The sequence below is a fragment of the Apteryx rowi genome, unplaced genomic scaffold (assembly GCF_003343035.1).
Source record: "Apteryx rowi isolate R43461 unplaced genomic scaffold, aptRow1 scaffold_199, whole genome shotgun sequence".
Lineage (NCBI taxonomy): Eukaryota > Metazoa > Chordata > Aves > Apterygiformes > Apterygidae > Apteryx > Apteryx rowi.
In genome coordinates this window covers 135,799-152,287 of record NW_020448296.1, presented here as the reverse complement: position 1 = coordinate 152,287, position 16,489 = coordinate 135,799, and the positions used below count along the sequence as shown (strand labels likewise).

The 16,489-nt window shown below is 37.1% G+C and overlaps 1 protein-coding gene across 1 annotated transcript; it reads left to right on the top strand.

Moving 5' to 3' along the window:
• Positions 1-6: 6 nt before the first annotated feature.
• On the top strand, positions 7-13,433 carry SEH1L (SEH1 like nucleoporin). Its single transcript, XM_026063075.1, has 9 exons — positions 7-66; positions 2,250-2,300; positions 3,326-3,472; positions 4,885-5,096; positions 6,310-6,408; positions 7,585-7,725; positions 8,047-8,204; positions 8,910-9,060; positions 12,690-13,433. Exons 1-9 carry the CDS (start codon positions 34-36, stop codon positions 12,877-12,879), a joined length of 1,182 nt encoding a protein of 393 aa, XP_025918860.1. The 5' UTR covers positions 7-33; the 3' UTR covers positions 12,880-13,433.
• The last annotated feature ends 3,056 nt before the right edge of the window (positions 13,434-16,489 follow it).

The following is a 16,489-nucleotide window of genomic DNA, read 5'->3' as shown; positions in this document are numbered from 1 at the left end:
CACGATGTCTCCTTCGACTTCCACGGGCGGCGCATGGCGACGTGCTCCAGCGACCAAAGCGTCAAAGTGAGCGGGAGCCGCCGGGCCTGGGGACGGGGGAGGGGGGGGAAGGCAGCGCCTGCCCGCGGGAGCCCGCAGCGGCGCGGCCTGCCGGGCCGCTGGCGGCACCGGGCGCGGCCGTGCGGAGCTGCAATGCCCGGGCGGCCGCCCTTCCCGTCCTGGCGGGCCTGCAGGCCCGAGGGAGCCCGTCCCTCCCCCCGCTCCGCCGTGTGGCGCCGAGGCCTTGGGGCGAAGCGTCGCCCCAGCCGCCGGGTACCGGCCTTCGGGCTCCCCCTGCGTCCGGGGGGCTGCGCTGGGCAAGTGCTGCAGAAAGCCCCAGCTGCAATTCTTGAGCTGAACGGGTGCGCCCTCAGACTTGAACGGCAGGGACGGTAAAGCCAGGATGTACTTATACGTAATACTTCCTTTATATTTATGCACGTGCACGCGCACACACACACACACACACACACAGTAGAAATGCACATTTTTTTCGACCCTTTGCTGCAGCTGGGAAAACCACGCAAACACCCGATCCTCATTCTTAGATCTGAAACAGGATCAGTAGTTTCGTAGTTTGCTGTTTTCATGTCGCATGGGATGATGGGACTGTGTGCCCAGTACCCGGAAAGGCCCTTCCTATCGGTATTAATTGGTCTAAATAGATAATATTTTTTCTCCTGACAGCTCTTGCCTTTTTTTTATATATCCTTAAAATGTTGTGGCTATAGCAATGCAGCTTGTTATGTTGCTTCATCTGAAAAGCTACATTTATTTGAGGGCACTAGGGGAGGAAGCCACTGTCTCATACTTAAGTGCTAACAATCAACAACAAACTGAAGTGTTCTGTGCATGCTCAGACAGATAAAATGCTGGAAACCTTAATTTCACACTCCTTTAGAGGAACTAAAATCATGATAAATGAAAAGTTAATTGCTTTATCCATTATATGAGCATAGGGAGAAGATCAACAAAATTTCAAGGGTTACATATTATTAGATTTAAGGCATTCAGTTTGTAGAGGACAATAATATCTTATATATATACACACCTGGAAAATGGTTGCGAAAATGTTAGTGCTTTTCAATAAATAGCTATGTCTAATTTAGATCAGGCTTAAAAACAAGTAAACAGCCCCTCTTCCCTCCCCCACATGTCAAAAAAAACCCCTACCCAAACAAATAAACCAACAACCAAGTCAGCTTTTGATCTGGATTGAGTATGTAAAATTAAAGAGAATATACTTAAGAAAGATGCCATGAGGTAGATGAAATTTAGGAACAATGTTGTTCAGTGGTATAATGTTACTTTCCAATCATACTAGTATCTTTATAAGATAGTCTTGAAAATGTTTACTCTAACCAGAATTTTACAACACTGCTGAAATAGCAGTATATCTGTTATTTGGTATCTGTTTTAGGTCCTTTCTGCCCTAGATGGGCCCTGCAGAATAGGAATCAGGGAGAAATTATAGTGAAGCTGGCCTGGTGAATTGATTATAACCAAGGTTGTATTAGAGATCCAGAATGGCAAAAATGAGGTAATATTATTTCAATACAGTTATATAGTGAATGAGTGAGAAACAAGAAGTGGCTGCTAGGGTGTCCTGAGTTGTCTTTCCTTGATGAGATTCATGAATTCCTTCATGATTTATCTAAAAAAGTTGCAAAGATGAGGAAGATTTTTGGAAAGTTGAGAGAAATTGAGAGAATGGTTATAATTCAAGTCAGATATATTAGAAACAAGATCTGTTAACCCACTCAGATCAGTTTCTCTTTGCTGCTCTACTCTGTCCTTGGTGATTGCCAGGAGCCACATCAGGGTTTTGGAACTATCTCTGAGCACGTGCCATGGTGAGGACTGTAGGAGCACAATGGTTAAGCTGAGTAATTTTGGCATGCCCATGGAATGTGAGATCAAAGTGAAGTGATGAAAATTGTAATAATTTGTCTTCTGTAAATAATTTGTTGTTTAAAAAAATAATAGCCCTCATACTATAGTGGGTTTTGCAGATGTATGCCTCTTCCCCAGACCTGTAGTAAGGATATTTTCAAGATTGAGTGAGGTGCAGTTGTGTACCGGACCAGATAGGATTTTCTGGAGGAAAATAACTTGTGGTACTTTTTTTTTTTTTTTAATGGCTCTTTTTCTGGTACTACCTAATAAGCTTTATATACAAGTTGTATGATTGTATTTTGATTTCTCATTAGGTCTGGGACAAAAGTGAAAATGGGGATTGGCATTGCACTGCCAGCTGGAAGGTCTGTATTGAGAATAATTACTTAGTTGCACCATAATGTCTCCAGTGTTTTGTCAAAGTGTGCTTAGTTTTTGTGACTTGTAGAGTATAAATGCTTTTGTTTCTTGTGAATACAGTGTTCTTTATAATAAAGCAGCCTTCTCCACTTCTATAAAACATCTGTAACACCTCTCACTTAAAGCAGAGGTTGATGGAGTCTTGTACTATTAGTACTTAATAATTAYCTTGGCAGAATTTGTTATTAGAAGACATACTGGTAACAAGAGTAAGGAAGCTGGAAAACAATATCCATGTTTTGAATTGAATGCCTCCTTTTCACATATTCTAAAACTTAAAAAAAAGGAAGCAGCCAGTCTAGTAAATGTTACAACATTGGGCCGTCTGTGTATTTTTTCATCTTTCTGAGAAATATGTCATATGAAGACAAGTCTCTATGCTTCATTAGGATAACTGGGGTGTTCAGGTTTTCAATTGTCCTTAAACCTCTGTAGGATAGGACTGCAATACACTAAACCCTATATATGGAAATGCAAGTGAAGTTTTTGAGTTCTCTTTCTTTAGAAAAAGAAGCATTCAGTTGACTAGGTATGAAAGAGGAGTTTCTTATGAAGAAGGAGAAGATAAGTAATGCTCTGCATATGCTTTAGAAAAGTACAGGGGAGCTTATAAAAAGAGCTTGGTAATGGCTGAAAATAAAGCTATAATTCTTGCATCAAGGCAAAATCTTACCTTGCAAGCATTTGTTGGAACTTAGCATTTAAAGAAGTAATAAATAATGCCTTGAAATGGATTTGTAATAATTAACCAATAGTAGTGAGACTTTGCAGTGCTTATAGAAATAAACAAATTCAACAGTTGCTATATAACTTTGAGCCTTATAAAAGAGGAATGGTCTTACAACTTCCTAGGATTTACTTTTTTGCAGCAGAAGGGCATGAAAATCTACTTTAAAATCATGCATGGTTGCTTGGAATAATAGAATAAGTATGTTTCCCTAGGCTATAGCGTTTTGGTTTTATCTTGCAGACGCATAGTGGATCTGTGTGGCGTGTCACATGGGCTCATCCTGAATTTGGTCAGGTCCTGGCTTCCTGCTCTTTTGACAGAACTGCAGCTGTATGGGAAGAAATAGTGGGAGAGTCAAATGATAAACTCCGAGGGCAGAGTCACTGGGTGAGACTTCAACATATTAATTACAGTTTTTATATGTTTTTGTATGAATGTATTTTCTGTTCCTAATTAATTTGTTTGCTTATCATAAAGGGCTGAAGCTTTCAAATGCTTAAACTCTAGAATTAAGCAGAAGACTGAAGATAAAAATGGTTCCAAATACTGAGTTACTGGTCACTTCTGTTTCTGCGACATATTTTCTCTTCTTGATAAAGTCAGAGAGTGCACCCTGGTTTTTTTGTGTTAATATAAAATCCTGACTGGCTGTTTTTCATCATTCTTGTTAACTTATAGGGTAAGCGCTTTAAAACCTCTGCGCAAACAGCTGAATAGCAACATTAAGACCAATGAGTGTCATTTCTATTAGCGTTTCCTAATAAGATATTCCCCTTGCAAACCTGCGGACATGATTCCATCTACAGCAGAATTAAAGTTGTGCATTTTCTTTCTCTGGGATAAGTGCTTAGTTGAGCTCTCTCACACTGTTCTTTTTCATCTTTCAAACAATAGCTCAGGTTTGGAGGAAAAACATTTCACCCCAAAATAGATTTTGTGGACAGCATTTACAAAGGGAATTTTAAATCTAAGCAGATTATTTTGCAAGTATTTTTCATGCATAATCTTATATATCTCAGTCAGTATGCTATTTTTGTCTCTAATATTTTGTTTATTTTAGGTTGTTAAAATATCTGCCGTATACTGAAGTTTTATAATATTAAAATACGTAACTGTGAAAAGTTAGGTACCATTGGCACCCAGTGGGGCGTGAAAGCTGACTTTCTGCACAGAAGGCAGTTGAGACTTCTAATTTTCAGCTCAAACTCATACTACTTGGCAGGAGTGGAGGCAACTTGGAAAAACAAGGGTTTATAGTTTTTCCTTTTTCATCCTATCAAGTGTCTTTTGAGTTCACCCACTCTATCAGAAATATTTGTTTTTCTGATACTTTTTGCTGAGAAAATGCTTTAAGGTAAAATTCAGAGGGGAAAAAAAACCCACTGAAGTTTAAAAGCAACATCATTAGGCTTCACATTTAGCATTGTCACCAGTATGAATCAAGAGGACAGTTTCAAACTGCCTGTGGCCAAAGGCATGCAATAATCTCATACTGCATATTATGTCCCCCCCTGCAAGAATCTAAACTAAACAACTCTGGCTGCTATCAGTACTGTTATATCACTGTGAGTATATCCCTGTTTGGAACTGCATCAGTGCAATGATCTGTCACTTCTCCTGTAAGTTGGTGTATAAAGATCTTTTTTTAGTYCTAGATGAAAGAGTTAGTATGTGAAATGCATATGGTTAGGTGATCCTATAAAGTGGCGCCGTCAGACTTTCATTAGCTTTTCTTACGGTATAAATTTTTGATGGAAATTGCTAGCATTTCCTTCAACAATTTCCCTTTTTGTTTGCAGGTAAAGAGGACAACTCTAGTGGACAGTAGGACATCTGTTACAGATGTTAAGTTTGCTCCCAAGCATATAGGTCTTATGTTAGCAACTTGTTCAGCAGATGGAGTTGTAAGGATTTATGAAGCTCCAGATGTGATGAATCTCAGTCAGTGGTCACTGCAGCATGAAATCTCATGTAAGCTAAGCTGCAGCTGCATTTCTTGGAATCCTTCAAGGTATGTTATTAAGCCTGTAGGTGTTGCTGTATGAGAACTTAAGCAGAAGATCCAAAGAGTTCTGAAATGTTATAGAGTAAAATCCCCAAATATGCCCAGAGAAAGTTAAGTATTTGTAAGGGCTGGAAAAAAGCTGCTGACAATTCCTGTAATAAAGCCAGTCTGGCTGAGCCAAAATAATAATCTGAAGAGCTACCGAGTACCTTTTATTTATTCCACAAAGTTTAATTGAGATTTTCTTATGCGAAAGTGTTTATAAAGGGAAAATTCTTTTTTCACTTTCATTCCTTAAGAAAGATGTTGCCATAGATAATAATTTTGATAATTCGAACAAGGACATGCCCCCTGCCAGTGCAATAGAATGTATTGTGCTAGGAACTGCAGGAGTGTTGCTCTCAGAAATACAAAGCCACTGTTTCTTTAGTTGTACCCTCAGGGGCTCTGTGGTGCACTTACCTGTTTGGACAGGAAGTGTGGCGGTTGGGTAGTCCTTGCCCAGAAGAGTACATGTGAGCAGAGGTCTCCTTTTATTTCGCATCTCACAATCTCCCCCAGCAATAACAGGAAGGGAAAAAAACATTCAGGGCTGAACTGCTTTGGATTCTGTTCACTTCGGAAATGCTGAATGTCTTTTTCCTATGGAAGCAGTGGTCTGTATCCTGCTGATGCTTTTTTTTTTTTTTTTTTTTTTTAATTCATGTAGTTGTAATCTGTGCTGAATGATCAAAGTACAGATTTTCTTTTGATGCATTGGGTGGTGTTAAAATTGATAACATTAGAATTCATATATGTTTACCCTGTAAATGTAACCCCTCTTCTGAAACCTGAATGAAATCTTCCTATCTCAGTAAGTAAGAATGTAAGAGTAGTGGATAAGATGCAGACTCTGCTATGTAATATATAAGAAATTCTTGACTGCAGATGACTACATAAATTCAATTCTGTTCTCTGGATAAATACATTATCATGATCTTGAATTGCCAAATGATGTTTCTCCGATATTTTATCTGTATTTGGTGTATAAGGTGGGCATTCAAGACAACAGAATTGAGGTTGCACAGATAACTGAATGACACTTACTAATGTTTTAGTGTGTTTTTTTGTTTTCTTTAAAGATGTGTGTCTGAAATCTTTTACATTTTTTAAATACTTTTTTGTTACTTTCTGTGAAATGATCTATAAATATAAAAGTATTTACTGTTTTCCCTTCTAGCTCTCGAGCTCATTCTCCAATGATAGCTGTAGGAAGCGATGACAACAGTCCAAATATATTGGCTAAGGTTCAAATTTATGAATATAGTGAAAACACCAGGTATGCTAAACAACTAACCAGTATAACATTTGTGGGTCTTAGAATAGTTCGTAGTATATGACCTTTTATTTCATTCCCATCATTACATGTGGAGAGGAGTGGTAAATGATATACTCCTCAGTTTTGTCTCTGGAGAGTTTGTCTTGGAAAAACTGCCCATAGTAATTGATAACTTATGTCCCTGTGCCACTGAATGGGAAAAAGGAAGAGAGACCTCAGAATATTTACTGATGTTAATGGACATTATGGATTTTGATAATTTTGTTCTCAGTGTGGAAATGCCAGTATTATTACCAGAGTTTTAAAGTGGGAATTGTTGTTTCTCCTTCTGTTAATTTATGTATTTAATTTTGCACGAGGAATTAATAGGACCAGAGTTAAAATTTGAATTGCCCTGCACTAGGCACTCTTTTTAAAGGCTATCTTAAATATGCTCAAAAATGTAACAGTACAATGTTAAAGAGAAAAGTATGTTTATAATGGGAGGAAGTTTTGTGACTTAACATGCTGTAAAAGTTACATGTTTCAGTTTGTAGAGTTAAGAATTCAGAACCAAAAATGCCAAGAAGTGTATGCACAACCACTTCTAAGTTAGTTAAATAATGACAAAGAACTTCTGTTTCATTCGGAATGATTGCCATGTGAATGGAGCCAAGGTGTCTTGTGGATTTATGCCTTGCTTCAGATGATGTTCTCTGTGCATTCACAATAAAGAAAAGTTGGTGTAACTTATCTTGTGGTACATGAGAATATAATGGCATGCATGTTTGTCATATAGCAAAGTAGGCAGACAGTGGTCTGCTTACAAGCACAGAAAATTGACTAAATTATTAGAATATAAATTCCTTTTAGATTTGTGAATGGAAGAATCTTTTTATTTCCCTTTTCCAACTCACAGAAATATGTTCTTTCTACTGGAAGTCTTACTTTGTTGTACGATTTAGCCCACTGTTAGTAGCTATTGTTATATATCTGATGTATTCAAATTTTAAAGAAATCAGCTTGTATTTATTACTTAAGACTTTCAATTTAGTTTATGTTAGGAAAATATTTTTATTTTTGCAAGTCTCATCGCTAATCCCTCTTTCCCTGTTCCCCTATGTGTGGTTTGTTTAAATTGCATCACTGGTAACTTGGATGACATTTAAGATTAATTTCTTATTTGCTTTTCTACAGAAAATATGCAAAAGCAGAAGCTCTTATGACAGTCACAGATCCTGTACATGATATTGCATTTGCTCCAAACCTGGGAAGATCCTTCCACATCTTAGCTGTAGCAACCAAAGATGTACGAATTTTCACACTAAAACCTCTAAGGTGAGCTTTAAAGGAACATAGTTCAGTATGATGTGATGCATACTATATAGTCTTATTTTAATAGTGTCTGGGAAGCAAAGAAATTATTTGTACCTATTTAAATATTTTAATCTATGCAGAGTTGTTTTTAGGAGCCTGATTTTTAAGATGACAAGACTATGAGCAAGACAATAGATTTGTCTGAATATCTCTTAACATTCCTAATCTAGTAACAATTGTTACATAAACTCCTTGAAGGACCTAGTCCTCTCTTTCTGTGTGCATGTTCAAGATAGACCTTTGAACACTTGTGTATGAAACTGTCTCTTTTCTCTTAAACAGGAAAGAATTGACTTCTTCTGGAGGATTAACAAAATTTGAAATTCATATTGCGGCTCAGTTTGATAATCATAACTCCCAGGTCTGGCGAGTGAGCTGGAATATTACAGGCACAGTGCTTGCCTCCTCTGGTGATGATGGCTGTGTTCGGCTATGGAAGGGTAAGAACTCTACAAGTCTTTCATTTGAAGTACAATTAGCTTTGTGGTATGCTAAAAATGTACTTAAGAAAGCTTAATACATTTTTGGGGTCTTAAGTTCCTTTTAGTTTATTGGATAGTAGATTTTAATATTCCTGTGTGCATTGGGGAAAGGAAATAACTTTTTGTGCTTGAACACTTGTTTTGTTGTATGATTTAGATTGCTGTGAATAGTTGTTACTGTAATAACTGATACACCCACATTTTTTTCTCATTGGATTCAAATGATAGAAAATTGTTTAAATTAACATATGTATAGCATTGCTGTCTTTGTCTGCTGCCAAAACCAGAAAATCTGTATTCATTACAGCAGCATTCATACAAACTGTTTTTTTTTCCCTGGATTTTTTTCCTGTTCAGATTTCCAAAGCAACAACAAAAATCAGTGGCAGTTTCCTCAGCCATTTTCATTTGGTTCTTGGTTAGCATTTTAATAAGGACAAAGCTAACTCATTCTTGCTATTGAACAGAACTGAGGTTTAAATAATAGGTAGTCAGAGACTGTCAGACAGTTAAAAGGCCAAACTTTCAGCTGTTTTGAGTTTATATATCTGTATTGAAATACAATTCTAATTCACACTAGCTGCATAGCCATTGAAACATCATAATCGTTTCAAAAGTTGAGCTTCAGCAAATTAACTTTTTTGTTTATATATATATTTGCAGCTAATTATATGGACAACTGGAAGTGCACTGGTATACTGAAAGGTAACGGGAGTCCAGTCAATGGTAGTTCTCAGCAGGGAATTTTTAATGCCTCTCTAGGTTCAGCCAATACAAGCCTACAGAACTCACTAAATGGATCATCTGCTGGCAGGTAGGCTAATTAGTACAGAGAGTGAATTTCAGAAAATACTTTTCTCTGAATATTATTAATTCTTAATTTGGCTTAATATTCATGCCTATTTTATGTTTAAGTGCATGTCATTTATTGCTTTAATACTTATCCAGGCTATCCTGTTTTTGCTCTGAGGTGGTGTGTATTATGCCAGTGTTAAGAGGAAAACCAAGAAAACCATAACCTGTACTGAATCGTTCTGTTTAAATAAGTAATACAAACAATTGTTTTCACTTTATTCCTTTCACATTATTTCAAAAAAGTGTTTTTAATAGTTTCAAACAAGGAGAAACTTCATCATACTGCTGAGTAACAACTGCCCTCTGAGATATATGTTTATAAGTTAAATGTAAATACCAGCCACTATTTCCATTTTTGATTGGGATAATGCAGCAAAAGAAGTGGGGAAGGATATTTCATAATGTATAGTTCAATAATAGCATATTAGCCTTATTTTGTTTTACTTGCATTTTTGCAGGTGTAACACCAATGGAATAAAAGTTGTGTTTTTTTTTTATTCTTGCTTATTCATATGAAGTTCTTATTGCAGATGAATTTTCTTTCTCCATTATGCTTTTATTTTGTAGTGATTGCTGTTTAGTAGATAAGCTTAACTGCCTTAACTGAAATAAATCATTTTTAATCTGTCAACGCCAAAATCTGGAAATACTCTTGCTAAACTATTGAAACCTGCATTGTATGGTGGAATGCGTGCAGTCACTTTACAGGATGTGTCCTGTATAAAGACTTGATGGGACCAAATTCCACAGCAGCAACTTCTAAGTTTTGTGACCACAGTTACTTTTTCTAATGCCATGGAATTGCCTCCATTTCCATCCATATACAGCTACTAACGGGGCTTTAAGTTTAAAATATTCGTCTGTGAAGTACTATAACAGTTTGCTTTTGGGGAGTTTTGGTACGTTTGGTTTCTTTTCCCTTTGTCAGTGAATCCTGAATGGCGGTTCTGACTTCCAGACCCTTAGCTCTGTTGAACAGAGAAAGGCTTTCACATATTCCTCATAAGATAGATGGGAGAGGAAGAGGTGGTTACAGGCCAAGCCCCTAGCAAGAATGAAGGCCAAAATGATATTGGTCATCTAGTTGCAGGAGGTGCTACTTATTTTGTAGCAAAAGTGCTGAAACGCAATCCTGACTGGGAAGTGTGATATCCAAAGCTGTATAACTGTATTTGCCTGGACTCCTAGAGGGAGCCATTTCATACCTCTTTGGCGTAGGGTGTGTTTTCCCAATCTCCTTATCTAAAACTGTGCTGCTGCCAGCAAGGCAGCCTTACCCTACTCTAGTGGATGTTTATATCCTCTCCCTTAATTTGGTAATAAGCCATTGTGAAACTGAAACTTCAGCATTTTTTTTACTCCTCACAGGCAAGAATTATTTTAGACTCCTGCCATTATTCTATATTTTGAAAGTTGTTGTTGTTGTTCTTATTTAGAAATTATTCTGGGCTCCAATGTGGAATTCACTTTTTGTTATAGAATTAAGTGTGTGGCTGTGGAATTCCAGAATATATATATTTTTTGTCTTAGGGTAGAGCCTTACTGTAAAAAAGATGCATTTAACTACTTGTTTTCTCTTGTAATCACATTGGCTTGTATTGCGTAAATATCGCTGCTAACTTTTTTTTAGTGGATTAACATTTTTAATAAAGATTTATGTACTGACATTTGTCCAAATTGGTATGATATGCGGAATTTATTTTGTCTGTGACTAGATGCTATGTTTCAGTGTTTATACATTTAAACACTTAAAACGGCTAAAGCATTGCCAGATTTCAGCCTTTGGAAAAGTTTCATGTGTTAAAACACATCTGATCATCAAACTGGGTTAACAGTCAAAGTTGTTTTAGAATGATTGACAATGTAGATTGGGGAAGAAGTCAGTAGTGCTGTATTGTTATGCTGATAATCATGTGTCTAGATCTGTGATACAATTTCCCTTCTCCATTTGTATTATGTCCTTTTTAACAGAAAGCAGAGCTGATATCAAGCTAACTGGAGTAACTTTGGTGTTTTGCTGCTTGTTGCATGCACACAGGAATGGAAAGTGAACTCCTTTTTTCCCTCCCCAACGCCGTTTGACCTCTCCCAAGACACCAGCAGCCAGCTAACTACTAAACGCAGTTCAAAAGGCCTTTCTAAAACACATTGTATACTTTTTTTGTACTAGCCAACACAGTTTGATACTGTTAGAACTTCTGATAGAAAAATAATTAGGCTCCTATGGAAAAAATTTCCATCAAAACAGCTTTTTGGAAAGTTAAATTAAAATTAAATTAAAAGACTAGTTCATGAGTAAAAATAAGATTTTTTTGTCCTTGATTGGGATGGGAGGAGGGAAGTGAGCATTAAAATAGTTTTCATTGAAATTGTTTCGATAGCTGATTGTTTTACATTTCATAGTGTTTAATATCTGATTAAGGTTCCCAAACATCACAACTCTGTAACTGCTTTGTAATRTATGAAACTGTAGTCTTAAAGGAATAAGAAAACAGTGTGCTTTGACAATTGTACAGATAGTAGCTTTTAATAGTTTGGTATTGCTTCATTTATAACTTAGTACAACTTCAAATAAATGTTTTGTAAGTACTGTCATATTTTATTCATCCTAACGAAGAGTACTTTTTCTGATATGTATTTGTACGTTCCTGTGACAATGATTCTATGGAGTAACTAAAATTCTGAGCATAGTATCCTAAAAAAAGCATGCATATGAGCCATACAGAAATCGAAAACCAAAATGCAGCTTGATGTGGATTGTCCCATAATTTTATTAATCACGTAGCATTCTTCTCTAAGTCCACAGAACTGTAAACAAGACAGAAAAACCTTTAGGTATCTAAAAACTATACTAAAATGCGCAAGTATTACAGGTAAGATATAATAAAAATGGCAGGAAAATGACATGAAATGGCATAATTCTGAGCCTTGCATTTACCAGAAAAATTTTCTCTGACGATTTTGCAGAAATATGTAAATACATACAAAGACTGTATTTCATTGGAAGTAGTTATTCTCTGTAAATATATATTATTAAATTTAAAGTATTGTAAAAACAAAATGATTGTTTTTACGTCTATTCTAGAAGTGCTGTGAACTTAATCTGAATTAGATGCGTATGCAGAACATGTACTTGCATAATATTTAATGCAACTTTTGTTGCATCTTTTGTTGCAAATGAAGCGTTACTAAAAGCTGTTAACAAATCACAGGAATTCTGGGAGAGTGAAAGCAGGTTAATAGTTGTGCTACAGAATCTCTTCAATTTCCAAAGCAATCTATTCTTTGGAAAATGTATGCTAGGATTACTTTTACAATATTCTTTTCTATGAACTTCAGTGGAAAAGGTTGTACTTTCTATTTAGAGAACAGCTTCTAGATTTGTCTTGTTTTGAATTACAGCCTTGATTTCTGCTATTATGTTCTATTGGTTTTGGCATGGATATACTAAAGCATTTTATTTTAATTTTTTTTCCAGCATGTCTTTTCTCCCCTTTGGTTCTCCTTGTATTTACTACCTTTCTCTTTTTCTTCTGTTTTTTGTTTTGTTTTTGTTTTGGTGTTTTGTTCCTGTCTTAACTGTTTCAGGTATTTCTTTCCCCCTCTGGATTCCCCACGGGCTGGATCGAGATGGTCCAGTCATGCCCAGCTCCTTCCTCCTCCTCCTCTGATAGAGCACTCTTGCGATGCTGACACTGCCAACCTTCAGTATCCACACCCTCGCAGACGATGTGTCTCTCGGCCTCTTAATCTATTACCTGAGAATGAAGGGGTTTAACATACATTAAATAAACTTTAAAGGGCCTTACTCTGATGTTTGCAAATACTTCAATTTCTGGCTGCTTTTGTTTCTTCTTTCCTACAGAAGATTTTCAAAAATTGGGGGCTTTATTGCATGTTTTGCAAAACAAACCACAATATTTGGAACATGTTATTTGTGCTTTTGCAGCAAAGGAACAATTTAATCTGTACCCTTTGAACTATAGCAACACAAACAGTATTAACCATGAGCTATCTACAGAGTAGCTGACTTCAAAGTGCCTGTCTTTGTTATTATTATTATTTTGAAATCAGTTTATTGTGGTCTTGATTTTTTTTTTTTATATTGCACTGACAAATGTGAAACTTACTGTCAAAATTCAACATGCCTTCAAGAAGCTGTTCAGTAACTAAAGGATGATGTTGGATCAACTCATAAAAGAAACCATTCCTGTGTATACTGCAGCAAAAAATAGTTTGGAGCCTTGGGTTGCTTTAAGAATTTTCCATCTTGCTGTAYAAATATTTAAATTTTATAATTGTATTTGACTAATAAACTTATTTTAAAAGGTCTTTATTAGTATGCTAGTTTTATAATAGGCTAATTTTTTTCATAACAGGTTCTTGCTCAAGGAGCTCTTTGGATTCAGGTGTCCATTCTCAGGACTTTGCTTTTATAATGTCACGTGCCATTCTGAATGTATAATGGCACATCTTATTTTTCTACCAAGTGTTACGCTCTTTGACTTTTCTCATAGTGTGCGGAGGGTCTGCAGAGAATTGTTAGATTTCAAATCAAATTATCTCTTTCTTCAGTGATTGAATAATTTATTTACAACATCTTGAAGAAATAGTACTGACTTTAAAGCCCTGTCTTTAGTGTGTTAGCACAAGAAAAGCCTTGCTGTGGGTCAACATGTTGACATTAACTGTCAGCTTTGACTGGCTTGAGACACAGGAAGGGGAAGGATAAAACTGGACAAGTTACCACATGGTATTTCTACATTAACATTACTCCATTGCTGAGCTTGTTTAGCAGATCTTAGTCAGGAAGGATGAAGGTGGATGTTCTGTGCAGCACAAAAAGTGTAGCAGAGTATTTCCTGGTTGTTGATGTGCTTCAGACTAGGCTTATACTGATGGTCTCATCTTGGAAGGAGTAGTGTATGGAGAGGACAGCCTCTATGTTTGCTATAGCAAATTCCTGTGGGTTTCACTTTATTCTAAAAAAATGTGTTTGCTCTTTTATTATAAAGCTTTCAACTATTTTTGCTCAGATACACTATACATTTGTTTCTCTGTTTATCTTTGAGGAATTTAGTTTTAGTTTACTAAAGAAATGCAAGGTGGTAATGGCACTATGGAGCGCACAGAGGTAGGCTGCTGCTAATTTTCAGCTTGCAGGAATACAATTGTGAAATACCATGTGTATAAAAGCAGTTGCTTGTACCTTTTTATCAAGAAGTTAATGTTTTTATGGAACCATGCCAACTTTTGTATGGTAAATGGCAACAGAGATGTCATGTGATTAAAAAAAAAAGGTTTAATTGTGGGTAGGAAGTGGGAATTTAGAGGTGTCTATAACAATATTACTCTGTGGGGGAGTGAGTCATACGAAAAAAAAGAGATCCAAACTATTGTACTGGAATTGATTCCTACAGTAGAAGAAATGTGTCTGTATATACAAACAGCAAAATATACTTCTGAAGGGTTAGCTGTTTCCAGAATTTCTATCTTATCCTTAAAGGATCCCCCATCCCCCCCCCCCCACCAATACAGCAATTAATTTTTTTCTTATCAGGGAAAAAATAGGGCTCCTTTCTAAGAAGCTACCGAAGTGCTTTTGTCTATATATGTTGCTGTGTCCCTGTGTTGAAGGTTTGTACTACAAAACCCTACGGTGTTTGTCAGATATGCCTCAGTTACTGCAGTGTAACAAAAAATGGTGTAAAATACATGAAAAGAGAAATCTTTATATATACCCCTGAGAAGTAAGGGAAAGTTTTCCAAGGAAAAACTTTCTGCTAGTTTTTTTTTTTTTTTTAAACTTGCTGCTATTGTTATGGAGCCCAGAATAACCACTTACAGTAATTGGCAAGTAATGGCAATTGTTTGCAGCTTCTAATGTATTTGGTTCCAGTTAATTCAGCATGGCTACATTATTCTCCTCTATGTTGAACATGTATTATTAGATATCCTGACTAATTCCAGTTGCACTTTTTATTAATGGCAATATGCTATTACATATTCAGTGCAAATGAGTTACATTTCCAATAGTGGCCAAGTGCTTTGATCTCAATAGCTGAGCTCTAGTATTTTTGTGTGCCTGATAGTTGCTTTTTTTCCCTGTCTGGTATTCTGCGTTGATGTCTCTCCAAACCAGGTACTTTTACTTCATGTCCTTGACTGTCCAACTCTACTCTCTCAAACTCATGCTTCCCTCCTCACAAATCTCTTGTTCCCAGGAGTCCAGCTTATGAACACAGAGATGAACCCCAAGGAAGGATGAATAAGGTTACAGAAGGGCTTAGAGAGGGAGGATTACAGCATGTACATACAGTAAATTTCTGCAGCAGTTAATAAAGCTGTTGTCCCTTCTGTTTCTCTTCTGAAAGATGTACTTTACCCCATATATTGTTGACCCYTTGGAGCACATCTCAGCCTGAACTTCCAAGACTGTTTCTCCCCTGTCAGTTCTAGGGCCTTGTTGCTTTAACAAGTTGTTTTTTTTGAACAGGATGTGACTTTCAAATGATATTGTTATTTATTTATTTTTTTAACTCTGTTCTTTTGCAATGTCCATACCTGGAACATGACTGTAGAAGAACTGTATTGTAGGAATGTCCATCCTGGAGTAACACTGCATTCAATTTAGATTTTTTCAAATTTGCCAGTATATGTATATCCATATTTTTATGTACTTTGTTTTGAAGGTGCCCACTGGCTTCTCAACTCTTAGTATAACATTTATGCTTCAAAATTGAAATGATTCTGAATGTACTATATGTAAACTGTACATTGTCCAACCTCATGTAAATAAAGTGACTCACATAGCAACAACCGTAATGAACCATATAAATAAATCTGACTAAAGTTTTTCCATTGTGTGTGGTTATCCCCTGGCACAGGACTGCAGGGAACAGAGCGACTGGTAAACCATTACTTGTAACACATCTAAACGGCAACTCGGGGGCTACAGCCTCTTCTCTCAAAGACCCTGAGCTACTCGCCAATATTGCTTTCAAACATCATCAGTCTGCAATGAAATATCTAAAATAATCAATTTAATTATTTCCTTCTARCAATCTCTTGAGGCAGTATTAACCTAAAACTAGCTGTCTCCAGGTTGACTCTTTGGGGGGGGGGGGAAAGGAAGCTCTTTCCCCCAGCGCCCGCTGCCCGCGGTGGCAGAGGCGCCGCGCACGGCGGCCACCGCCGCGCTTAACGGACCTAACGGCCCGCCCCTGCCGCCCCGCCCCCCATCCGGCGGGGCGGGCAGAGCACGTGGGGGGTGGGGGGGAACTGAGCTACGCCACGCGCCCCTCGTCCAATCAGCAGCCTTCCCCCCAAACTTTTTCTTTCTGGGGTGCCCTGGCGGCCAATCGCCAGCTCTCGCTCCCTTCTTCTTG

Coding starts and splice junctions, on each gene's coding strand:
- SEH1L (XM_026063075.1), top strand. CDS start 34: ATGGCGACGTGCTCCAGCGACCAAAGCGTCAAA. Junction 7,726..8,046: donor TTCACACTAAAACCTCTAAG/GTGAGCTTTAAA, acceptor TCTCTTAAACAG/GAAAGAATTGACTTCTTCTG. Junction 8,205..8,909: donor CTGTGTTCGGCTATGGAAGG/GTAAGAACTCTA, acceptor ATATATTTGCAG/CTAATTATATGGACAACTGG.